The sequence below is a fragment of the Balaenoptera physalus genome, assembly GCF_965194825.1.
Source record: "Balaenoptera physalus genome assembly, chromosome: 11".
Lineage (NCBI taxonomy): Eukaryota > Metazoa > Chordata > Mammalia > Artiodactyla > Balaenopteridae > Balaenoptera > Balaenoptera physalus.
This window is the reverse complement of record NC_138896.1, coordinates 80454090-80481870: the sequence shown is the minus strand read 5'-3', so window position 1 is coordinate 80481870 and position 27781 is coordinate 80454090. Positions and strand designations below refer to the sequence as shown.

Sequence of the window (27781 nt, the reverse complement as noted above, 5' to 3'; positions counted from 1 at the left end):
TTCACCCACCTATTCTGCTCCCCCTGGTCAGTTGAAGTTGCCCTAGTTCTGTCCCACTGTGTCCAAACTACCCTCATCTCTCACCTAGACTACTGCAACAGACTCCTACCTATCGATTTTCCTAATCTTTTCTTTATGTCCCTTTCCTCCACCCCCTCCCCTGGCCTCAATCCATTCTCCACACTGTAACCACAGTGATTTTCCTCAAACCATGTGGCCTGTAAGCCATTATCTGTTTGTTACATGACTATCCACCTTCATCTTGCACAATGCTACCCTTCATCCTCTGGGCTCCTGCCACATGGGTCTTCTTTACATATGAGTATGTACCATACTACCTCCTACCACAGAGCCATTGTAAATGTTGTTCCCTCTTCCTGGATCACTCTTTGCCTAGTTAACTCTTACTCACCTTTCACATAACAACTCATAATCATGCCATCAGGAAGCCTTCCTTGATGTCCATACCAAGACATTACTCCTCCTATTAAAAGCACTCTGGCAACGTGCATCTCTGTCCTGTTACATGCTGCCACTACAGTGATATGTTTGGTTTTGTGATTACTTGATTAATGTCTGTTACAAGCCCCAGGCCCTATCATGCACCAGATTGTAAGCCCAGTGAGGGCAAGGACTCTGTTTGCTCTTGCTCACTACGTTATGGGTTTGCACACAGTTAAGCTTTCAACAAATGCCTACAGATGAGCGACTGTTCCCACTCTCTACTACCATCATCTAGGGACTACTATCCTTCTCCTAAACTTCTCTGCTTCTCAACAAGGTCAAAGATGGGGGTAAAAATAAGGTAAGGCAGGGAGAGAAATAAAATGGCAGTAGTGGTCACAGAATACACCTCCTGGGATCCATGGACATGAACTTCAATAGCTACTTTAAATTCTATGTGTTAGTTTCAAATGTGTACCTTGAGCGTTCAACCTGCACTACAAATTTCTATGTCTGTTCAATAGCTTCACTTGAATTTCTTTTTTTCTTCCAGTTTTATTGAGATATAACTGACATTCAGCACTGATAAGTGTAAGGTGTGCAGCATAATGATGTAACATATACATCACAAAATGATTACCACAAGTTTTGTGAACATAAGTCAACTCATATAGATACCAAATTTTAAAAATAGAAAAAAAATTTATTTCCTTCTGATGAGAACTGTCAGGATTTGCTCTCTTGGTAATTTTCATGTTTAATATACAACAGTGTTAATTATATTTATCATGTTGTACATTACAACCCTAGTACTTATTTATCATAACTGGAAGTTTGTACTTTTTTTTTTTTGGCTGCGTTGGGTCTTTGTTTCTGTGCGAGGGCTTTCTCTAGTTGTGGCAAGCAGGGGCCACTCTTCATCGCGGTGCACGGGCCTCTCACTATCGTGGCCTCTCTTGTTGCGGAGCACAGGCTCCAGACGCACAGGCTCAGTAGTTGCGGCTCACGGGCCTAGTTGCTCCGCGGCATGTGGGATCCTCCCAGACCAGGGCTCAAACTCGTGTCCCCTGCATTAGCAGGCAGACTCTCAACCACTGCGCCACCAGCGAAGCCCGGAAGTTTGTACTTTTTGATCACCTTCATCTAATTCTCCATTCCCACCCCTTGCCTCTGGTCTCTTTTTCTATGAGTTTGTTTATTTGTCTTTTTTTGAAATATAATTGACCTACAACACTATGTTAGTTCCTGGTACACAACATAGTGATTCAATATTTCAGTACATTTCAAAATGATCACAATGATAAATCTAGTTACCATCTGTCACCATACAAAGATATAATATAATTATTGACTATATTCCACACACTGTACATTTCATGCCCATGACTCATTTATTTTGTAAGTGAGAGTTTTTACCTCTTTTTCTAACAGGCATTTCAAATTTAACATGTCCCAACTTGAGCTACTTTGATTTCTCCTTTAAACTCCTCCCTGGTTTTCCCCACCTCAGTAAATGGTATCACCATGCATCCAAATGCTCAGGCCAAATACCTAGGAATCATGCCTGTTTCTCCTCTCTCATATACCCTACATCTAAATTCAAATCTACCCCCTGTTCAAAACCTTCCAATGACTCCCTATGATAATTAGAATAAAATCTAAAATCTTTATTTCACCTTAAGGCTCTTCATTAATGTGGCCATTCATCACCTTTTTGATCTCCATTGTTCTCTTTCTCACAGGAGTTGGCATCACTGGCTTCCTTCCTGTTCCTCAAAGATGCACATGACCACCTCATAATCTTTGTACATTCTTCTCTGGGCCTGAAAGACTCTTAACCCCAGATATTTGCCCAGCTCACTTCCTCACTTCCTTCAAGGCACTATTCACATATTCCCTTCTTGAGAGTTCTTCCCTCATCACCATATCTACAGAGCCCCCAGTGTTGCTCTATAGCTCTTTATCTTTCTCTTTTCTTAATAGCACTTATCACTACTGATATCAAATTATATAATTATTTATGTGTTTATTCATGTATGACTCCACCACTATATTGTAAACCTCTCAAAGGTTGTCTATCCTGTTAACCGTCCAGAAGATTAATAATTATCCTACGAATGAATGAACATAATTTTCAATGTCCAACTATTTTGAATTATCTACAGTTTGAATTTTTCATGTCAACTAGATTTTGAATAGGAAATAAATGAACTATTTAATAACTAGGGTTTAAAAGGACAGCAATGTAAAATGTAATCTTTTAATGTTTAGCTAAGAATGATTACAAATCTGTACAAATCAACTGTAAAAAAAATAAAAGCTTTATTGTTGTGGTTTCTTAATTGGTTTAAGATACTTCAGGGTCAGAAAAGTTATTTCCTTTATTGTTCCCCTTTAGCCTTCTTCCATAAACTCTGTCATCAACCTCTACTCATGACAGTATTATGGCAAAAATACTATGTGTCTATGAAAAGATGATATAACTTATAAGGAAAAGACAACGACATTTAAAGCAGTAAAATCATTAAGTGACTCACCCTGTGATTACTCAGTAAGTAAAGCTTAAGAGATATGGACGGAAGCTCACTGTTGATTTCTTTTCTTTATGTTATCCTAACATTAACACCAAAAAATAACAGATTTCTGATTCAAGCAAAAAAGAAAAAAATGACAGGCAAATTAACACTGTATTTTCTATTTTAGATAATGGATACTTCACCCTAAAATTTCCAGCATGCCAGAGGAGAACTAAGAGAACTCTTTTTTTAAATTTATTTTATTGAAGTATAGTTGATTTACAATGTTGTGTTAATTTCTGCTGTACAACAAAGTGATTCAGTTATACATATATATACATTCTTTTTCATATTCTTTTCCATTATGGTTCATCATAGGATATTAAATATAGCTCCCTGTGCTATACAATAGGACTTTGTTGTTTATTCATTCTATATATAACAGTTTGCATCTGCTAATCCCAAACTCCCAATCCATCCCTCCCCCAGCCCCCCTCCTCCTTGGCAACCACAAGTCTGTTCTCTATGTCTGTGAGTCTGTTTCTGTTTCATAGATAGGTTCATTTGTGTCATATTTTAGATTCCACATATAAGTGATACCATATGGTATACATCTTTCTCTTTCTGACTTACTTCACTCAGTATGAAAATCTCTAGGTCCATCCATATCACTGCAAATGGCATTATTTCATTCTTCTTTTTTTAAAATTTATTTTTACTTATTTATTTTTGGCTGCGTTGGGTCTTCATTGCGATGCGCAGGCTTCTCATTGTGGTGGCTTCTCTTGTTGTGGACGGGCTCTAGGTGCGTGGGCTTCATTACTTGTGGCTCGTAGGCTCTAGAGCGCAGGGTCAGTAGTTGCGGCGCACAGGCTTAGTTGCTCTGTGGCATGTGGGATCTTCCCAGACCAGGGCTCGAACCCATGTCCCTTCATTGGCAGGCGGATTCTTAACCACTGCGCCACCAGAGAAGCCCTATTTCATTCTTTTTTATGGCTGAGTAGATTCTATTGTATATATGTACCACATCTTTTTTATGCATTCATCTGTCAATGGGCATTTAGGTTGTGTTCATGTCTTGTGTATTGTGAATAGCGCTGCTATGAACATAGTGGTGCATGTATCTGTTCGAATTACGGTTTTCTCCGGATATATCTCAGGAATGGGATTGCTGGATCATATGGAAACTCTATTTTTAGTTTTTTGAGGAATGTCCATACTGTTTTCCATAGTGGCTGCACCAATTCACATTCTTACCAACAGTGTAGGAGGGTTCCCTTTTCTCCATACCCTCTCCAGCATTTGTTATTTGTAGATTTTTTAATGATGGCCATTCTGACTGGTGTGAGGTGGTACCTCACTAGTTTTGATTTGCATTTCTAAGAGAACTCTTCAAAGGACTCACATCCACTTAATTAAGCAGGTCTGAAAAGCTGGGAGTCAGCCTGGACACTCCTCTTCCCCATGCTCCACACCATCCTTCCCCATCCCCCACCATCCAATCAATCATCGAGTCCTATCAGTTTTATATCCTAAATATGTCTCAAAGTCATCACTTTAGGGCTTTAGGTAGCCACTGTCTTAATCCACTTACTTGGATTACAAAATAGCTTCCTGAAAGGCCTCCCCACATTCACCCCTTTTTCCTTCAGATCGATCCTCCAGTCTATAGCAAAGTGATACTCTGTTCCTTGAAAACATACAGTGGCTTCTTTTTGCTCTTAGGACGATCTTAACATGAGCTAACAGACATATGTGTTTTGGCCTCTGCCTAGTTCCCCAACCTCATCTTGAACTACTCTTGCCTTTGCTCTTTCCTCTCAAACCACACCATTCTCCTTTTAGTTCCTTGCAAGTGCCAAACCTTTTTTTTTTTTGCCTCAGTACCCCCTCACAACCATCATTCTGATTTCAGATCAAAGGGTTCTTCCTTGAAGGAAGTCTCCCAGCCCCTCCAGACTATGAGAGATTCTCCTGTAAAAACCCTTCATAGCTCTCTGTGCTTGTCCCAATATGTGTCATAATTTTACACTTAATTTACTTATTTATTTGTTATTTCCCTTCTGCATCACGCTGTAAGCACCCTGAAAGCAGGAACAATAGTAGTGTTGCTCACTACTGTATCCCAACACCTAGCATAAAACCTAGTATATACTAGAAATTCAGTAAATATTTGTTGCATAAATAACAGCATGAGATGAGAAGAAACAGTCAAATGGTGCCATAGGGAATTTGGGCTACATTTAAGAGCATTTTCCAAGCACCAGTGAACATTGCAATGGGGTCCCCAAAAAAAAGGCTGAAGAATCATCTCCTGTGGAAACTTAAAAACAGAATATATTTATATCTGTCTAGAGCTGCACTGCCCAATATGGTAGCTACTAGCCACATGTGGCTATTGAGTTCTTGGAATGTGACTAGTCCTAATTGAGATATGCTGTAAGTATAAAATGCACAACAGATTTCAGAGACCTGGAAAAAAGTAAAATATCTGATTAATAATTTTTATATTGATTATATGTTGAAATAATATTTTGGTTATATTGGGTTAAAAAATACATTGCTAAACTTAATTTCACCTCTTTCTTTTTACCTTTTTTTAATCTGTCTACTAGGAAATTTAAAGTATATGCAGCTCACATTGTATTTCTATGGGCCGTATAGCCTATGGTATTTCAGGATGATACTGCCTGAAGATAGGCATGACACAGTGACACAAACTGTTGACATGTATTTGAATACTATAAGAAGTCATGAAGAATCTTATGTTAGCAATGTTTTTCTTCTCCCAATACCACCGAGCTCCACTCGGCTGTGCCTGTGCTACTTTACCACACATCCAAATATTTGTTCACTGTATTGCCCCACTTGGTCAAACAATCCTTACAAACTGAATTTCAAAGCCCCTCCTCATGCTTTTATGCCTAAAGGCTGACAATGTTTGCAAAGTTCAGCTTTCTTACTTTACTGAATTCTAAATGGTTAGTGTGTTGACAGAGGGCTTGGGACAGTTTGGCATAATGAATCATTTCTACCCAAGGTAGAACTAAACACTGAAAGCAGCAGCTCTTTTTAGACCTGTAGACACAGGGTTTTACAGATTCTCCTCCTACCACTGAAAGCTACACCCCTGCTAAGAGTTTTATTTGTATTCCTACGACAGTTTGCCCTGTCATTTTTACATGCTGTCTTCTTCCTCTGAAGATCTTGAGGCAAGTGAATGTAGGGATTTATCTTGGTATCCCTAGCATCTAACCCAGCACACTGCCGGGCACAAAGTAGGCAGCCAATAAATCTTTTCTAGAATGTGTTGATCGAATGAACTTTTCCTCACTCTGATCATTCCTTGACTCTTACCTCAGCACTTACTATAGATTCAATTTATGAGCTTGTATTTAATGAACCACCGTCCAGGGACTATTTTAGGAGCATTTCATGAGTATGTGTTTGGAGTGGCTAAATCAAAGATAGAGTCTTGAACCTCCCTACAATGCCAAGGGCTTTGCTTTAAGCATTTCACAGGTTCAGTACACACTAACTGAATAACAAATTGTAATCCTTTGACCAAACACTATTCCTTCTTACAGGTGAAGGACCTGACCAGTGACTGTTCTTAGCATCCCCTACCTCCTGGGCAACAGGCTAAGCTTATGTATAAAATTATTATTCACACAACTTAGCGAGCATACCTTCTAAATATAAGCTAAGTTTAGAATAAGCTGCTACCACTGAAATATGAAGGCCAAATGATTCCGTTTGAACATAAACTCTAAAGGGCATAAAGATGATTGAAAAACTACATCAAGAGTGTGTACTGAAAAATTTATCTTAGGCAATTAGGTCTAGGTGAGTAGAGCAACAAAGTAGTTGCATGTACATGATGGACTAATATATACAAACTTCATGTTTGACCAGCGGCAATCAAGCCCTTGCTTCTGCACAAGGACACTGAGAGGCACAGCAGCATGCCTGTTGACTGCCAGAAATCAACACAAGGAGACAGATAACTTTGGCACCTGGCAGCCTAAGAGAGTTGCTTTGTTTCAGTAAAAGCATAAGGCAGCCTAACTAGGTGACGGACAGTGCAACAAATAGCCATAGTTCTAGAAATTTCTGCTAATCAGAGGGCAGTCCAAGTGTACTCTTGGGCTGAGTCCAACATCTGAATGAAATCTGAACATTACCCAATCAGGTATAAGTAAATTGGAAATTCATTTTGGGGGATTTCAATTGGATGATTCTCATCAAGGAGTTACAACCTCAAGGCAGAAGAGATTTTGCATCACAGCAGATTTTTCTTCCATACTAATAGCCCAAGCAGCAATACCATCAAAAGATGGTTTTTAATTATAAAATGTGTGTGTGTGTGTGTAGACTCCTCAACAATTTGTAAACAACCAATATTTAAACATATAAATGGCTGACCTGGCCTACATCCAGGCCATTACTGCTTTTATCCTTGGTGGCCATCGACTGCCCCAACAATGGTCTCCAGAAAATGCGCATGAAGAAATTGAAATCCCATTTCAGTAACTAATAGATAATGGGTCATAGGCATTGTGGCAGTCACAACCTCTAGCCCGTCCACTTTTCCATAAACAAAGGAATAATCTATAGATATAGATTAAACTAGGGGCATAAACATTATCTGTGCCAGCACATTCTCTTCATGCTAAGAACTACAATTTGTCATTCCCAGACAATCAATGTTACAAAGAGGTCCCATACAAACTCATAAAAGCCTATGTAACCCATTATGTGGCTGAAATGCTATGGAAGAAGAAAATGAGAGATAAATAGGAAAGAGGCAGGAAGGAAAAATGGGATTCCACAGAGCAATGATAACACGTGATAAACACAAAGATAAACTCTAAGGGAAATTATAAATTAATATAAGCTATATTATGAATTAATTAGGATATTGGATTATCTGAGAACACAACTACCACTTGTAATAATGTTTCCATGGGGAAATGTGTCTGAAATAATTTTCTGAAACAAAACCTGCTTTATTTCATTTTGCCTAGAAAAAGATAGAAATCAAGAGTAGTAAAAGAAGAGTACAGCTAATTTTTTAAAAAAGGAATTCATTCATTTTCCCCTACTAATTGGGATACAGGCAAGTAAACAAAGCATTTGTGTGCTAAGTGCTTTAAGAGGATGTGGGGAGCTTCAGGCTGAAAGACATTTAGGAAATTGCCGCCCCTAAGGAGAACAGTCACCACACTCATGGCAGGGATTTTGCGCTCAATAGTTCAGAGGCCCCCAGGCAGACTACAAATGGTGACAAAAGGTGTGGAGCCCCTTGTTTGTACAGATTGGATTCGTCACAAATTTACGAAGTCAAGAATTCCAGATAAAGTTTTCCAGCCTTCACCTGAAGATCATGAAAAATATGGTGGGGATCCACAGCAACCTCACAAACTGCATATTGTTACCAGAATAAAAAGTACAAAAAGACGTCCATATTGGGAGAAAGATATAATAAAGATGCTTGGGTTACAAAAAGCACATACTCCTCAAGTCCACAAGAATATCCCTTCGGTGAATGCAAAACTGAAAGTGGTTAAACATTTGATAAGAATCAAGCCGCTGAAGCTGCCACAAGGTCTCCCAACAGAGGAGGACATGTCCAACACATGCCTCAAGAGCACTGGAGAGCTGGTGGTGGGGTGGCTTCAGAACCCCACGGACCAGGAAGTGAGTAAGTCCTGATGGCCTCGCAGCTTCAGAGTAAAAAGTGCACGTCATTTCTATTTAAAGATGGTGAGAAAGTGTTCTCATTAAAATATGTTTTAAATTCTAAAAAAAAAAAAAAAAAAAAGGATGTGGGGTGCCATGGAGCACAAAGAAGGGGCATCTAACTAATCCTGATGAGGACTGAGAGGTAGTTTTCTAAAGAAGGTGTAGGGGGAATCATTTGAGAGAACTGAAAGAAGATAAAGGGCAGACAAGGGTATTCTAGGCAAAAATAAAATAAAATAAAGTAAAATAAAATAAAATAGTGCTTCTGGAGGCAAGAGAAATAAAACCAGGTTTCTGTTTTTAGCTCCAGGGAGGTAGTTGTATCATTCACCAAGAGAGGGAACAAAAAGGAGATGCAGCTTGAGGAGAAAGATGTATAGTTTAGTTTTGGATGTGTGAGTCTGAATTACCTAAGGAACATACAAGTAGTATGGTAGTACCTAGAGGTCAGGTAGGTATCTGAAGCTGAGATTCATGAGAGACTTCTGGACTGGAGATACAGATTTTTAAGCCACAGAGATAGTAACTGGAGACACTGGAGAGAACACATCCCTCCCAGGAAAATACTGATGTGAGAAGAGGACCTAGACCAGAACTTCAAAGAATAGGTAACAAAAGAGGGATGGCCAGAATGGTTGGAGGAAAAACAAAAGATGCCACTGAAGCAAAATAAAAGGAGGATTTCAAGAATCAAAGAGTGATCAACAAGGATGATCAAATAAAATAAGGACTGATAAGTATCCACTGGATTTAGTTACACGGGGGCCACTGGCAACTTTGGCAAGAGCAATACCATGGAAGAGTGCAGGAGGGCAGAAATTGAATCGTGATGGATTAGGGAATAGAGGCAGGTCAGTAGATGATTCTCAAAACTGTGCCTGTGGAGAAGTGTTGGGAAGGTAACATGGGCTGGAGGGAGATATTTTGTTTCATTTTGCTTTGTTTACATACTCAAGTAAAGGAGTCAGCAAGAGAAAGGAAGAATTTGAAGATAGAAGAGAGAAAGGGATAGTCACAAAACTGAGGGAAAGAATGGGATTCACAGCCCAAGTGGAAGGAATTAGCCTTATATAGGAAGAGGACTAAGTATATTCTTCATGGGAGAAACAAGAGAAAAGGAGAAAGATGTAGGAGGAGGATAGGTAAAACAATAAGTTTGTTGGCTGCAGTTGACTGTGTTCCTTCTAATGATTTCTATTGTCTCTGTGCAGCAAGAAATGATTTCATCAGCTAAGGAGAGGTGAGAGTACGAATGTACAGAGCGACTACTTTGAGGAGAGTTGAAAGTGGGAGAAAGAGCTGATTCTACACACACAGAAGGCTTGCCAAAATCTGCCAAGAGCCTAAAAAGGTTGTGTGGTTTTCACCAACAAATGACTGAAGCGCTGGCTCATGTGCTCCAAGTTCTAAAATTTATGGACTTGGAGAAAATATGGAAGTGAAGAAACTAGAAGATCCTTATGAGATGAAAGAAAATTGGTTGGGGGGAAGAGACTGAGAGACCTATAAGAATTAGACATTTAAATGTAATATGAACACAGGTAGAGCAATTCCAGGTGATGGCAAGATGCATGGCTTGGCCACTGGAGTAGGTGGCTGAAATTGAGTGGAGATAAGGATCATGAAAGTTGACAGGGTCACAGAATTGAGATACTACTGCTGTTGGATAAGTTATTCACACAGCCATGGAAGTCACTCTGAACAATGGTACAAATTGAAATGGAAAAAAATTAACAGATTGTCTTTTATTTATGAATAGAAAAGTTGTGATGAATACCAAAATTTAAGTGCTTAAAAAGAAAATTAAAAAAAAAGAGGAGGGGGATGTAATAAGGGCATAAAAACAACCTGAAAAATTTCCAACGTCCAAAGATTTTTGAGCAACAAAGCAACAATAGTTTTGGATTATAGCACAAAATATAAAATAAATATCCATGAGTTTCTACTGTTATAAATAAATGATTAAATAAATAAATACGGGAGAAGGAACAAATCTTCCATACAGAATAATTCTAAATAATAAATGTAGAAGGAATGAGAAAAATAGAAAATCACCACAGTAAGATTTGCTTTAGGCAAGATCTATGGATGAATGCTAAAAGCCACCAAAACATTAAGAAGAAATGGGATATTTACATAGCTCAAACTACCTCCCCCAATTTATTCATTAATTACTGTGGTGGTTTTAATGTACGTCCAAAAATTTTTCAATAGTCCTTTCTCCAGAAAGTGGAGCACAATTCTCCTCCCCTTAAGTGTGAGCTAGACTTTGTGACTCACTTCTACCCAAGAGGGTATGAAAAGGGGAAAAATAAAATAGTAACTTTGCCGTAGAAAAACATGGCAGACACCACCTCAACCAAATGATCAAGGTCTACATCACCAGCATTAAGTCATGATGACACAATGCATGCCTAATTTGATGTGATAGGAAGGGTACTTCACTTTTGTGGTAGACTTCCTCAAAATCCATAATCCAAATCTAATCATGAAAAACATCAACCAAACCCAAATTGAGGGACATTCTACAAAACACCTGACCAGTGATCTTCAAAAGAGTCAAAGCCATGGAAAGGAAAGACTGTGAAACACAGAAAGACAGATTGGAGGAGACTGAGGGGACATGACAACTAAATGCAAGGTGGTAGTGGATGGGATCTTGGAAAAAAGGACATTGATGGAAAAACCGGTGAAACCCAAATAAAGTCTGTTGTTTAATTAATAGTGTTGTGCCAATGCTGATTTCCTAGTTTTGATAAATGTGCCAAGGTTACATAAGAGGTTAGCATCAGGGGAAGCTGGCTGAAGGGTCTACAGGAACTCTGTATACTTCTTTACAACTCTTTTGTAAATAAGAATTCTTCCAAAATAAAGAATTTAAGAGAAAAGCTTTAAAGAATAAGAATGAGTATCTAGGAGACCAGTATAATATCAGCAAAAGATAGCGAATATAATGAGTGTTGAAGTTGGATGTCATGAGACCCAATGGAGTAGGAGGTTTTACAGAAAAGTGAAGAAGGGATGGCTTGAAACAGCATTATAGAGTGAGGAGTAGAGGCCAGATTATCAGCTCTGCACTGGAGCCTAACATTTATTTGACTTGATGTTGCTGCTGTGTCTGGAGGTCAAATAACAACTGAAAAGTGTTCACTGCATTTGGTAATTATCTGATCCAAGTATTGTGTGGACCACTGGTCCTGATTGGTAGGGCTGTCATCCCCGAAATCTTTCAGTACCAATCAGCTCCCTTCCATTATCCATGGCAGATCTATGCTATTACCTGCTTCAAAGTTTGCAGCCCCCGTGGACAAAGTTCTATAAGTGATCAGAACAATGCCACAAGTTCTAAGCTGTTCTGCATAACAGAGATGACTAACATATTTGGAACCTAGTAAATGAACAAGTTCTCTGCTCATATTTCCAGCTTTTCTCACTTTTGAGTGCTTCTACCAAGGGATAAGTTTTTCTACAAAGTTCTCTAAACATTAGGTCAAACCAGCAAAAAATTAAACAAGGAAAGGGATTTAAAAAAAAAAAAAAAGTTTGTTGAGTGCCTATAAAGTGTTCAAACTAGTAATAGTTTCTTTTACATCAATTATCTCAATCAGGGGTAATTTAAAAATATGAATAAAATCAGGTAAAATACAGACACTGGTAAATACTATTCACTGTACTAGCTGGAAAAATTAATAATATATACTACTGTAAATTTAAGATTTAGGAAAAATGGAGGTCAAAAGAATGGGAAGGAAAAAGTTTTAAGGTACTGATAGGTGGACTCTTACATAATAGCTTTAGATATCTTTTAATCCAACCCATGGTTTATTTATCATGGTTATGTGCCAGCTCACACCATGTCAGAGTCATAACTGCAAACAGAGAGCCACCAACAAAGGAAACTGGCAAAGGCACACAGAGTAAACACCATTCATCACAACAAGCAAACAACTCAACTCTGCATTTAATATTCATCATAAAATTCCAAAAAGAAAAAAATAAGAACCCCCAACTTTTCAGAAGGGTCCCAGTTGATAGATCAGTCTGATAAATACAACTAGAATTAAAACGTAATGATGATAGATAAGTGAAAGATAGATGATTGATCAGATAGACAGACAGACAGATTTAAAATGGTAATAAATGTGTTCTAGGAACCAAATCTGAAACTTCAGTTAACAATATCCATTAGGTTAAAAAAATGAAAAAGACTTTTCTAAGACTAGCAATATTTGAGTGCTTAAATAAACAACAGAAAAACAACTGCAGTAAAGCAACATTATAGTTTTTTCAGAGCTTGACTTCTTAAAGTGCTTTATATGTAATGTCAGTCCCACTCCCAGATAATTAATTTGGAATCAGCAACATGAATAAATAAACTAATCTGCTCAAAAGCACATAGCAAAAATGACTGGGCCGAATCAAATCCTAGTAGAGTGTTTGGTGCAGCACAGAAGAGTTATAGTAAAAATCTGGAAAGGCATGCTAAGATTTTCCTAAAAGACAGCTAAACAAAATTTTTAGTAATAAAAAATCACAAGCTAGAAATAAAAGAAAATGAATTTTTTGAACAGATAGGGAAATAGTAGGCTTTATCTTAGATAATCCCTGACTGATAACAAATACTTTGATAACTATCACATTTGGATTTCCCTAGTAATTGTCGCTAAATTAAATAAATGCAGCATTTTTACACAACCCAAAATTTAAGACAAATTTAATAAATACACTGGGCCATATAATTTATTGGGAGAGGGAACATGTATCTACATTTTAAATTATTCTAGTTAAATCAGTAAACATGTTCAGATAATTTTATTCAGTTTTGACATTGTAATAACCAGGATTTTAAAAAACATTAGTGAAATACACATATAGAGAAGTGCACATATCTTTTTTTTGTTTTGTTTATAATAGATTTTATTTTTTAGAACAGTTTTATGTTCACAGCAATATTGAGCAGAAAGTACAGAGATTTCCTATATTTTCCCTGTCCCACATATCCATAGCCACTGCCACTCCCCTGCCCCAATTAACATCCTCCAGAGTGGTACGTTTGTTACAATTGGTGAACCTACATTTACACATCATAATCACCCAAAGTCCACAGCTTACCTTAGGGTTCACTCTTGGCGTTGTATATTCCATGGATTTGAAGCAATGTATAATAACATGTATCCATCATTATAGGAACATACAAAGTATTTTCACTGCCCTAAAGATTCTCTCTACTCTACCTATCCATCCTTCCCTCCCCTATAACCCCTGGCAACTACTGATATACTTACTGTCCCCAAAGTTTTTGCCTTTTCCAGAATGTCACAGAGTTAGACTCATACAGTATGTAGCCTTTTCAGATTGGCTTCTTTCACTTAGTAATATGCATTTAAGGTTCCTCCAAGTCTTTTCATGGCTTCATAACTCTTTTCTTTTTTAGCATTGCATAATATTCCATTTTCTGGATGTACCACAGTTTATTTATTCATTCACCTAGTGAAGAACATCTTGTTTGCCTCCAAGTTTTGACAATTATGAATAAAGCTGCTATAAATAACCATGTACAGATTTTTGTGCAGACATAAGTTTTCAACTCCTTTGGGTAAATATTGAGGGCTAGTCCTGAAGTGTATTTAGTTTTTTCAGAGATTGGCAAACTGTCTTCCAAAGAGGCTGTACCATTGCATTCCCACCAGCAATGAATAAGAGTTTCCACTGCTCCACTTCCACACCAGCATTTGGTGTTGTCAGTGTTCTGGATTTTGGCCATTCTGATAGGTGTGAAGTGGTATCTCATTGCTGTTTCAATTTGCACTTTCCTGATGACATATGATGTACAGTTGTTTGCTCCAACCCTACCTGGATGAAGCAAAATGAGAATTGCTCAAACAACTGAAAAATCCAAGGGCAAATCTGACTTTAGGCACAGCTGGACCCAAGGGCTCAAACAAAGCTATCCAAATCTAGCTCCTCTCTCTGCATCTCTGCATAGACATCAATCTCATAAAGGCTCTCCCACAGTGGTCTCAAGATAGCTCCATGGAGGTCTCAGGACTGCAACTTTCCTCATTCACGTCCAGTAGCAAAGAGTGAGAATTCTTGTCCCAGCATTCCCCCCTAACCAAGAATTCATTGTGTCTCATCTTCTCCAATCTGATCTCATGACTTTCTCTGAACAAATCACTGTAACCAGGAAATGTGATATGCTAATTGGCTCAGACCCAAGTACATGCTTAATCCGAGATGGACATTGAAACAATACTACCTCGAGGGCTGAAAGAAAAATGGGGATACAGTTATCAGGGGAAGGGAAAATAAGTACTGTGAAGCAAAAATACTTCAACAACCTCCATCAGTAACCCTGTCAAGCACTACGAGTTAGGGAACCTGGTTAATCTGTAAAGACTTCCATACCAAGTGACCCATGTCAGTATCCCCCTAGTCTCACTGGGACGGGGAGTCTTTCTCAGCACTGTCCAAAAAAAACACCTTTAAGTAAAAGGAAGAAAAAGGAAGTTTGATTTGCCTGGAATGTTCTCACTGGATAGATTAATTAATCTACAAAGTAAGAGCTGGACTGACATGATTAATACGTAAAGCACTAACCCCTATGATTTCAAAAAGGGCACCAGTGGAAGTCAGAGCTGTGATCTTAAAAGGATTTGGTTGCTCACTGAAAAGCTCCGAAATGCTTTCTTTGTGAGCATAAAAAGAAATTAAAAAAGAGCTCACAGGGAGGTAAAGACTCAAGAAAAGTAATACAATAGAGTACATTCAATAACATTGTTTCTATTAAAATAAACCTGTTGGCCAATGCTGCCTGAGCTGGGTGTGGAGGCCTAATGAGCTCAGGCAGCCACCCAAAAGGTCCCATCCAAAGAACCTATCAATTGCTGGAAAGGCAAACACTCAGCAGGGGTTTTCTTCAGTGGGTAAACAGTGGGGCCAGGGGCTAATCATATGGTTGTGGAAAATGCCAGCTTTTTCTTAGAGCCTACTCAGAAAACACTAGGCAAGTTTTCAACAATCCATGCTAAGTATGTAGTGTTATAAATTAATGGGTAATCACAATAATATGCATGTAATCACATAGCGATAGCATATAATAACAATGGGTTAAATTTCCTTCACTGTTTTTGGAACTCCCTCTGAAATTCCTTATCTATTAGATCAGCAGTGGCATTATTCTTTTATTATATGTATTGAATGAATAGATGCATAAATGAAGTGCATTAATTGTAAGGTAAGTTCAGGTTGTATTAAAATGCCATTTTTTATTACGGCTATAATGCCTATATCAGAGCCATCCTAGCTTATACAGGGTCTTTGGACAAGTTAGAGAAGATGTCCCTTAAGGATGGATGCAGCTACTTGGGCATGTAACTTGGTGAAAAGATGGAGCCCTGGTATAAAGCTAAAAGGTGCCCCACTCTCTAGAAGGCTTGGGGAGGTGGCAGGGGACTGAGATGGATTTCTACCTCAACTAATTCATCTTCGTTGAAAGCATAAGTGGTACAACCTTGGCCCAGCTTATAAAAACCCAAAATAATTATAAAAATAGGATCAAAATTTTCTTGATATTTTCTTTTGTGGAGTCATTTCCCTCAGGCTAGATTCTATTAATAAATGATATACTTAATAACTGTAAAAAGAAAACACCTAACAGAACATATTTAATCACTAAAAATTCAAATTTCCATCAAATTGTTTTTCAACCTATTATTTATCAATATGATTTTTTCCTGAAGGCCAGGTGAAATAAAATCATTGAAAGGGTCATACACATACAATATATATATGGTCACAAAGACTTTCTATTCTCATCTTATGGAAATTTTTCAAATTAAAACATTATTGCTACTCTAAAGGTTATTTTTTACTTCTCTTTTTGCATCAGTGGATATGCAAAATATATTTTTATTTCTTTCCCCTATGACTTCCCAATGGCTACTGCGATCAACTAAAGTCCCCCATTCTAATTCTAAGAGGTCGGATACACACAGAGCAAGGAAAATGGGGAAATTGTGATGGAGAATGGCAATGGAATGTATTTTAGCCTGAAGCAGTAACAAAATGAATTCAATTTGCACAAAAGGATTCTGATTTGCAGCCAAAGGACTAAAAAAGGTCCTTCTGTTTACTTTCATTAGGAAAGTATACACGCCATATTCTTTTCTGGCTGTCTGATAGCCACGAAATGAGAGTGCTCCTCCCAGCTGTAAGGCTCTGCAAGCTGAGGCTTGTTCTGCATGTTGAAATGGGAAGAAGTAGACTGTGAGCCAGGAGATCCAGTTTTGAGTTTCAGCTTTTTAACAGTTACCTGTATTCTTGGCAAATTTCAAGTCTCTGTTTCCTTAACTATACGATGGGGGTGGGCGTGGTTTGCAGCTAAATGGTGATTACACCAATAATGTGGCGGTCATTTATTGACAGCATGTGTACCTGGCACTGGGGTGAGCACTTGCAATTATATTATCTCATCTAACTCTTACAAGTCCAGTAAAGTGAGTGATTTTACAGGAGACAAGCAGAAGCTTGGATGGGTCAAATAACCTACCAGGGTCCTAGAGCTCTAGGTATCAGAGCCAGGATAGCACCAGAGGTCTCACTTAAAAGTCTATCTGGGATTCCTTCTTGCATATTTACATGCTAACTGAAAAGCAATCTATGATGTGAATCAAACAAGAGCAATCTATAAGTTTTCTGTTTTTCACATACCCAAGTGCATTAACTGCAGAAGCATACACTGAGTTTTCCAAACATGTTATGAAAAAGAAACACAACTGCTCTCTTCATGAGCATGCTAAGGGTGGCTCTCTGTAAACTTGGAGAATGAAAATTGTCACTGCCAAATCCACTGCTGTGTCATACCATCAGGTATTTACATGTCTCACAGTGCAGATTCAGATTTCATTTTATGCAACTCATATTTTTCTTAAGAATTGATATAATGCAAAGAAAGTGTCACAGGCTATAAAGCCAATTCCAAAAGAATTCTAGAAACATTCTGAAAACTAGTATCATGATGAAACAACTGGTAGTTTCTGAATGGCTGCTCCAGCTGAGAGAAGTTCTTTTAACTGGATAAAGTTAGGCATTTTTGTTTTTCAAATCTATTATCTGACTTCAAAGACACATGGATATATGGCAAGTGCTTATTTATTCATTCATTCACTCAACATAATGTATGAAGTACTTATTGTTCTGGTCACTAGAGCTACAAGAGCAACCAAGATGGAAATGGTCTCTGTCTTCATGGAACACAGAGAGACAGAGAATGAACAAGAAAATAAATACACAAAATAACTACAGATTGGGAGCAGGGCTACGAAGAAACTAGGATGTTCTCCTAAAGAAAAATGAATGGAGAAGGCGGTCCATTTTAGCTGGAGTAGTCATGAAAGGCTTTTTTGAATTTTGAAGGATGAAAAGAAGCCAAACACGAGAAGAACCAGGCTTGTAAAGGCTCTGATGTGGGAAACTTTAGCAAGTTTCTGGAAACTGTGTGTGGTTGGCATAAGAAACTAAGGGTAAAAATCCACAGCTAACATCATACTTGATAGTGAAAGACTCTCTGTTTCTTTTTTTGTACCTATATGAGATGATAGATGTTAACTAAACTTATTGTAGTAATCATCTCACAATACATGTTAGTCAAAACAGTATGTTGTATACCTTAGACTTATACTGTGCTGTATGTTAACTATCTCAATAAAACTGGGGGATGTGGAGAAAGATAAATACTGTAGGAAACCACCAAAAAAATGGTAAAAGACTGAAAGCTTTTCCCTTAAGATCAGGAGCAAGACAAGGATGTCAGCTCTCATCATTTTAATCCAAAACAGGTTCTTAGTCAAGAAAAATAATGAAAGGCAAACAGATTGAAAAGGAAGACGTGAAACTATCCCTGCTTAGAGATGACATGATCTTGTACATAGAAAATCCTAAGGTGTATAAAAAACTATTAGAGCTAATAAATGGGTACAGGAAAGTTGCAGGATATAAGATCACTATACAAAACTCAACTGTGTTTCTATACAGTTGCAACAAACAATCTGAAAATGAAATTAAGAAAATATTCACTTACAAAAGCATCAAAAGAAATAAAATGTTTAGGAATAAATTTAACAAAGTGCAAAACTTGCACACTAGAACTACAAAACATCACTGATAGAAAGTAAAGATCTAAATAAATGGAAAGCCACCCCATGTTGTAAGAATTAAAATTATTGGAGAACAATACTGTTAAGATGGCAGTACTCCAAAAATTGGTGGACAGATTAGAGGAAATTCCTATTAAAATCTTAACTGTCGTTTTTTTCAGAAACTGACAAGTTGATCTTACAATTCATATGGAAATACAAAGGAACCAGAATAGCCAAAACAATCTTTAAAAAGAACTAAATAGGAGGACTCACACTTTTCAAATTTAAGACCTACTACAAAGCCACAATAATCAAGAGAGTGTGGTAATGACATAAGGATAGACATAGATTAATGGAATAGATTTGAGAGTCCAGAAATAAACCCATGTGTCTATGATCAACTGATTTCTGACAAGGTTGTCAAACCACTGAATGGGGAAAGAGTAGTCTTTCCAACAAATGGTACTGTGGTAACTGGATATACAATGCAAAAGAATGAAGTTGGACTCCTTCCTCATGCCATATGCTAATATTAACTCAAAATGGGTCAAAGACCTAATGTAAGAGCTAAATAATAAAACTCTATGAAGAAAACATAGGTTTAATCTTCATGAACTTGGACTGGGCGATGGTTTCTCAGACATAACATGCCAAAAGCACAAGCCACAAAAGAAAAAATAAATTGATCTTCATCAAAATTATAAACATTTGTTCCACAAAGGATACTATCAAGAAAGGAAAAAGACAATCCACAGAATGAGAGAAAATACTTGTTAATTTTATCTTATAAGGAACCTGTATCTAGAATACATAAAAAACTCTTACAAGTCATTAATAAATAGACAACACAATTTTTTAAAGGGGCAAATGTTCTGAACTGACATTTCACCTAAGAAGATATACAAATGGCCAATAAGCACATGAAAAGATGTTCAACATCATTAGCCATCAGAGAAATGCAAATTAAACCCAAAATAAGACACCATATCCCACTAAGATGGCTGTAATAAAAAAGACAGGTAGTGACAAGTGTTGGCAAGGATGCAGAGAAATTGGAACACTCACATACATCTAGTGAGAATATAAAATAGTATAGCTGTTTTGGAAAACAATCCAGCAGTTTTTCCAAAGATTAACTGTAGAATTAACATATGACCAAGTAACTGTATTCACAGGTACCCATAGAAGAGAAGTGAAAATATATGTCCACACAAAAACTTGTACATGAGGGCTCATAGCAGCATCATTCATTATAGCTAAAAAGCAGAGACAACTCAAATATCCATCAACTGTGAATGGGTACCTAATATAATACATCAACACAATGGAGTTTTATTCAGAAATAAAGAGGAATGATACTTGCTACAACATAGATGAACCTAAGTGAAAGCCAGTCATAAAAATTACATATTGTGTAATTTGATTCCTAGGGCTGAGAGTGTTGGGGGAAATTGAGGATGACTGCTAAAGGGTACAAGGTTATCTTTCGGGTAATGAAAATCTTCTAAAATTGATTGTGGTTAAGGTTGCACAATTTTCTGAATATACTTCAATCCATTGAAGTGTACACTTTAGATGGCTGAATTTTATGGTATGTGAATTATAATTCAATATTTCTGTATCAGAAAAAAAAGCAGAGAGAAAAAACAGACTAGGAGTAGAGATGAGGTTTGAGATGTAGGCACTTGTGGGAGCTTGGAGGGATCTGTTGACCATATTATGGAACTAGGATTTTATACTAAAGGCAGAAAGACGCCACAGAGAATTTTAAGGAAAGGAGTGATACATGACTGACAGTTTTAAAAGTTCATTCTGGCTGCTGTCTAGAGAATGGTTTGAAGCCAGCGGGGGGAGGGGGGCAGTAAAAGTGGAAGCAGGGAGAGCAGTAGAAGGCTGCAGAAAAAGTCTAGATAAGACACGACAGTTACTTGAATTAGGAGATGTTACAAGAGAGATGGAGAGAAACAGATGGATTTGAGAGATATTCTGGAGAGTGAACATTTATATATGTATTATATGTACACATATATGTATATATATATATATAATTTAAATGAAAACAAAAGAATTAAAAGCAAGTATTTGTTGAAAAAGTTGTTTTTGTTCAAAATGTTTGATATTTAAGTAGGAATCTGTAATGGACTAGTTAATTTCCTGGGACTCACAATTCATTTAACTCTATTCTTTTAATAAAGGTAATCTCTATAAAGAATAACTATATTACTAACATTTTATTCAGTTTTAAAATTTTGGGATAGAATTAAAATCACACAAATCTGAAATGTATTTGTTAAACTATGAGTCCTAATTTGGTAATACTAACTGTACATTATAGATGCTCACAAAATTTCAAGATTTGAAGGATCCTAAAAGTCCCCTATTTAGTCCAATGACTGCCATCTAATGATTAAAATTTTTCTACAACATTCTTGATAGGCAGCCAGCCAGATCTGATATCCTATCAATGTTAAATATTTATTAATAAGGATATATTGGAGTTTTGACATCTCTTAAAACTTGCTTTGGACTTTAACATTTTCAGTGGATGCTTTAAAACAAACATTTTGAAGCTATACCTATGGAAAAATACTATAAAGAAATCAGTGTTTAAATAAGTTACAGTTACTTTTACAAATAATCTTGTCAAATGTGTTTCTTAATTCATTTTTCTCTTTACATGTAATAAAGAGAGTAAATTGTCTCAATGAAGTCAGGAATCAGTTTCTTCTCTATTAAATAAACTGACCATCCATGAAAAGCTTATACATGGCTACTAGCAAAAATTTACCACTGAATTTAGAACAAAATGAATGAATCAAATATCTTGCAGCTACAGCAACAGCAGATTTATCCAGCAATGCTGAGGAATGAATTATACCGTGAAAATGAATTTTCAAATAATCTGCTGTTATAATCAATTTATGGAGACGTTTATATTCTTAAACCATGTCTCGCTGAAATCTTTCTAAATGTGTCCAAGGTTGCTTCACTATCATAGCAAACATGAACATAATTTAAAAGTTGTTGATGAATCAGGATCATTATTTTAAAAGTCCATATAATGATGCTAGTGAAGTGAATAAAAGTTAGCTTGCTCATCAATTGAATGTTTCCACTGACAACAGGGTTGATGAACTTTATTGCCACATTAGGTGCCCTACAGAGGTGCTCTCATTTCCTTTTAGAAAACCTCACAGGAAAACCTTTTGTGCCCCAATTATTTCAAAACTCTTCATCCTGGTTTACTCCTTAGGTATACTCCTCTCAGTTTCATTGCAAAAATATCCTATTTATAAAAACAGACATATCTCCCTTGCACTGGACGTTCTCCTTTGCATCAGTCAGATCTTTTAGTTGCAATCAACAGAAATTAACTTTAGCCAATTAATCAGAAGAAGCAGTTCATTAAAGAGACACTGTAAAACAGATAGCTAGTGGGAAGCAGCTGCATCGCACAGGGAGATCACCTCTGTGCTTTGTGACCACCTAGAGGGGTGGGATAGGGAGGGTGGGAGTGAGACACAAGAGGGAGGGGATATGGGGATATATGTATACATAGAGCTGATTCACTTTGTTATACAGCAGAAGTTAACACAACACTGTAAAGCAATTATACTCCAATAAAGATGTTAAAAAATAATAAATAAATTAAATTAAATTAAAAAATTAAATTAAATTAAATTTAAAAATAGACACTGGGAAGCTCACAAAGACTAGTGACTAGGACCATAAGGAGGCTTAAGACTAAGATTCCAAAATAAAGGGCTGAAACCACTCTGCAAAACTGACAAAATGAAAAACTACCACCAACACTGCTGCCCTACCAATGTCATTCACATACTCTGATATTCCCATACTTTCCTGTTGGAGCAGGGTTTTTTACATTTTGATATCACAGCATCAAGCATACAGTAAGTATTCAATACATTTTTATTTATTCAACAAATATGTACTGAATACCTATTGTGTTTCTTGAATTGAATTAAAAGCTAATATCCTTATGTATATGAGGAGACTCTACATATTTTATCAATGTATACTACCTTTTTAAGCACAAAGTACTGCATTGATACAAATGGTGTAAGACTCTCATGTTCCTTATGAACTAAAGAATTGAATTGAATTTGTCAATAAGGAACTCAACTTGAAATCAATGTGTATCTGGATTGCATACATCAGCTGTAGCTTAAAATTAATTGTCTAAGGGAATAGGAAAAAAACTACCACGTGGAGTACTATAAGGCCCACTTTAAAATAATGAGATAATCACTGCAAGTAACCTACAGCTGGTATGCATGAGTAGTTGCACTCAGCATAGTTGAGTGCATAGTGCATGCATGGTGCATAGTTACATTTTATGTTTGGTTAATGCCAAACTCAGTTAACTGTTCTGGATAAAAACGAATGCACAAGTGTTGATAGAGACTCATTTATTTCTTTTCACCTTGAACTTGGGCTGCTTATTTCAAAGTTGTATTATATTGCAAACCATGAAGGTTCAATATCTTTATACATGTAAATCACTCAGATCCAAGTTAGAAACCCTTAAATGGACTCAGATATGAGCCACTTGGAGGCCTGTAGAGAGAACGAGTGACTAGGTGAGAACCCCCGGGAACAGGAGCTCAGATCAAATTAGCTGCTGCTATAGCAGGAAAAAAATAAAGCTAGTCATTATGCTGTCCCCAACACGCCCCTGTCCTCCGATTAGAGGTTTCTGGCCAAATACCTGGCCTTACTGCACAGTATAGAGGAACACACTTCTCCTTTTTCCTCAGGCTCTAATCTTGGCACAGCACTGCCTTATTCACCCATCATACTCTCAGACTCAACAGCCAAACAAAACCGTAGGCGGAACCACTTGAAATTAATGTTTTTGTAGATCCAAAATGGCCAATTATTAGTAATTTCATATGGTTCAATCTAACACTGGATTTATTAAGTGCTAGTATTTCATAAAATTCTAATTATCATGCCTGACACTGGGTCATAGAAGTTTACTTTTAATAAAGAAAAACGGGGCTCAGAAAAGTTAAAGTGCCAAGTGGTTAGGTTAAAACTAAGACTAGAATTCAAGTCTCCTGATGGCTAGTTCCCTAGACTTTTCATCTTAGTGTGCTTTATGGTAGAACTCCTACTGCTTTGTTTGCCGACAGTATGTTTTTAAAATTTTTTGAATAATTAGCCAACACATTTAAAATATGAGATTTGACATTAAGATCTGGATTGTCAGCTTCTCTTTAAAAAGGGGGAAAAATTTGTCTTGGGTCCAGGGCCATGATTAGAGTCAGGCAAACGAGGCACTCTACAGATACAAAATTTCAAAAGGTGCTAAAAAACGCAGTAATCAAGATAAATAATATTTTAATGCAACCTTTAAAGAATCATAATTAATGAAAAAAATCCATGAACAAAATATTAAAATATTAAATGAAGATAGGTTATTGTTCATTTGTTTTACAGTCCTCCACTGTTGTGCAATGGAATAGTCATTTCTAAACAGCCCTCTGTTTTGGAGTCACTTGCCCATCAAGTCTTTCTTTCGGACAGATTTATGAGGGTTGACAATTATATGCAAACAGATTGAGCAACACAAGGCTTTATATGTACTCATGTGTTTCGGCTGTAGAGATTTTAATACCTTTTCCCACTTAGTTCAAAATATGGGAATATATTTTGATAAGTGTATATATAGAAATACACATTTTTCCTTTTGCCTCAGGTTCCAATATGGCCTCACATGGTGGTGCCTGGCAACAGGTGAAATGAGTAGCAGCAGAGCCTTTGACCAGAGATGTACTTTCCAGGCAGCATAGTCTCCATTCAACCCTCTTCACTCACTTGGCCTCCTTTGCTTTTCCTCTGCCATCTTTTAAATGTTGGCAAGCCCCAGAATTCAGACTTGAGCCCTTTTCTCTTCCCTAGGTAATCTCATCCAGAGATTGAAATTATGGATTCAAATGTCACCTATATACCAATAACCCCCTTAGATTTATGTGTCCAGTCATGACCTTTCCTCTGAGCTCCAGATTTAAATATACCACTGCCTGCTTGATAGGCTACTATAGAGGAATGACAAATAGGATTGTAAATTTGGCCTATTAAAAACAGAAAACCTTTTTTTAAAAAAAATTTATTTATTTATTTATTTATTTTTTACTTTTGGCTGTGTTGGGTCTTCCTTGCTGCATGTGGGCATTCTCTAGTTGTGGCGAGCGGGGGCTGCTCTTCGTTGCAGTGCACAGGCTTCTCATTGCGGTGGCTTCTCTTGTTGCGGCACGCAGGCTTCAGTAGTTGTGGCACATGGGCTTAGTTGCTCCGCGGCATGTGGGATCTTCCCAGACCAGGGCTCGAACCCGTGTCCCCTGCACTGGCAGGCGGATTCTTAACCACTGCGCCACCAGGGAAGCCCTGATATTTTTTTCTTCCCAAACTTGTTTCTCCCCCAATCTTCCCCAACTCAGTAAATGATACCACCTTCTCCCAGTTCTTGAGATCAAACACCTAAAAGACCTGTTCTATTTATCCAATCTCTTCATCCCCCACCTTTAACCCATTAAGAAGTACTGTTAACTCAAACTTTAAAGATAATCTAAAATCTAGTCATCTTTTTCCATCTCTATTGCTACTATCACTGTCCAAGATACCTTCATCTCTCTTTCTGACAGTTGCAAAATCCTTTCAATTGGGCTTTCTGTTTTAACTTTGCACTCCATCTCCCTCCCTATTCCATTTTTCCATTTAACATCCAAATTGACTTATCTAAAATATAAATCAGATTATGTGACCACCTTGCTTAAAAACCTCACAGTGTGTTTCTGTGGTAATTAGACTAAAATACTTACTTTGAACATATGTGACTCCTGCATCATCACATTCCAAACACAAGGCTTCTATGTTCTCAGAAACACTCCAGGCACAATCTCTCCTAGAGATCTTTTCTTTTATATTCTCTTAGCCTGAACTGCTCTTTCCACAGATCCTCACACGGCTGGTTTCTTCTCATCATTCAGATCTTAGCTCACCTATGACCTCCCCAGAGAGGCGTCTCTGACCAGCCTGTCTACAATAGGTCTTTGGCCACTCTTTCTCATATCACCTCCTATATTGTAAAATTACCCTACTTGTTTCTGTTTATTTTTTTCTCTCCTCATACGGAGTTCACTGATATATCCCCAGCATCTAGCTTAGAACTAGGTAAGAACAGATGCTCAATAAATATTTGCTGAATGAATGCCTACATCCATAAATGAGTGAATGAGACCAACCATATCTCAAGCAGATGACCTTAATAAGAGTATTAGCTATTATAAACTATTTAATGAACTATCCAAGCTAGTTTTCTCTCCAGAAACACAAAGCTTTGTTTTTAAAATGCTTATCTCAGTACGTTCATTTCAGCAAAATATTCCAATTCAGAGAACATAAAAATGCTTACAGTGAAATAGTATCTGGGTCCTGGAAAATGACCTTAAAGAAAATTTAGAGTGAATAACAACCACATGAAACTGTGTGAATTATAAAGTAATTGACACAATGAAGACCTAAAGGGACTCAGAACATGGGTGCAGCTCGTGAAACTTTTAGAGGATAAAAAGATGACCTTGTAGCATTTTTTTTCTGTGACTTTCATTTTTCAATATATTTAGACAGCATCAGTCTCTGTGCACATGTATGGTTCCTAAATGACAGAGGTTCTCTGGTCACTGTGGGATCTGACCACCAAAGAGAGAAATCAAAGCATCAAAAGAGAAATTATTTTTAATCAATTTGGTCCCATCTCATTGTTGGGAACCTTCTAAATTGGGAGCAAAACCCATGATGCAATTTTGAATTGTTCTGTCTTCATCTCCTTGCTGTGTTTTAGTGCATCACCATGTCTTTTTTCAAAAAAAAAAAAAAAAAGCTTTACTGCTATATGTAAACTACACCCATTTCAAGTGTACAATTTAAATGATTTTTAGCGAGTTTACTGAGTAGTGCATGCTTCATCATAAATTAGCTTTAGAACATTCTGATCCCTTCAGTAAGATCCTTCATACTTATTTACAGTTAATCCAGATTCCCTCTTCCAGACACAGGCAATCACTAATCTACTTTCTAACTCTATAAAGATACCTTTTCTGGACATATCATATGAATGGAAACATACAATATGTGCTTCTTTCACTTTGTGTTATGTTTTTGAACTCAACCATGATACAGAATGTGTAAGTAGTTTGTTATTTTTATTGCTGAATAATATTCAATTATATGGATTGGTTCAAGATGGCAGAGTAGAAGGACATGCTCTCACTCCCTCTTGCGAGAGCACCAGAATCACAACTAACTGCTGAACAGTCATCGACAGGAAGACACTGGAACTCACCAAAAAAGATACCCCACACCCAAAGGCAAAGGAAAAGGCACAATGAGATGGTAGGAGGGGCGCAATCACAATAAAATCAAGTTCCATAACTGCTGGATGGGTGACTCACAAACTGGAGAACACTTACACCACAGAAGTCCACCCACTGGAGTGAAGTTTCCAAGCCCCACGTCAGGCTTCCCAACCTGTGGGTCTGGCAATGGGAGGAGGAATTCCTAGAGAATCAGACTTTGAAGGCTAGCGGGACTTGATTACAGGACCTCGAAAGGACTGGGGGAAACACAGACTCCACTCCTGGAGGGCACACAAAAAGTAGTGTGCACATCGGGACCCAGGAGAAGGAGCAGTGACCCCATAGGAGACTGAACGAGACCTACCTGCAAGTGTTGGGAGGGTCTCCTGCAGAGGCAGGGGGTGGCTATCTCTCACCGTGAGGACAAGGACACTGGCAATAGAAGTTCTGGGAAGTACTCACTGGAGTGAGCCCTCCCAAAGTCCTCCATTAGCCCCACCAAAGATCCGGGTAGGCTCCAGTGTTGGGTCGCCATAGGCCAAACAACCAACAGGGA

At 37.5% G+C, this 27781-nt stretch overlaps 2 protein-coding genes across 7 annotated transcripts in view; one reads left to right on the top strand and one right to left on the bottom strand.

Moving 5' to 3' along the window:
* LOC309637522 (uncharacterized protein) overlaps positions 1–27781 on the bottom strand; it is a 759578-nt gene that overhangs the window by 703584 nt on the left and 28213 nt on the right. The gene's annotated exons all lie outside the window — the stretch shown is intronic.
* LOC309637541 (large ribosomal subunit protein uL30m) lies at positions 8149–8789 on the top strand. Its single transcript, XM_082412473.1, has one exon. The coding sequence runs from the start codon at positions 8190–8192 to the stop codon at positions 8673–8675; it is 486 nt and encodes a 161-aa protein (XP_082268599.1). The 5' UTR covers positions 8149–8189; the 3' UTR covers positions 8676–8789.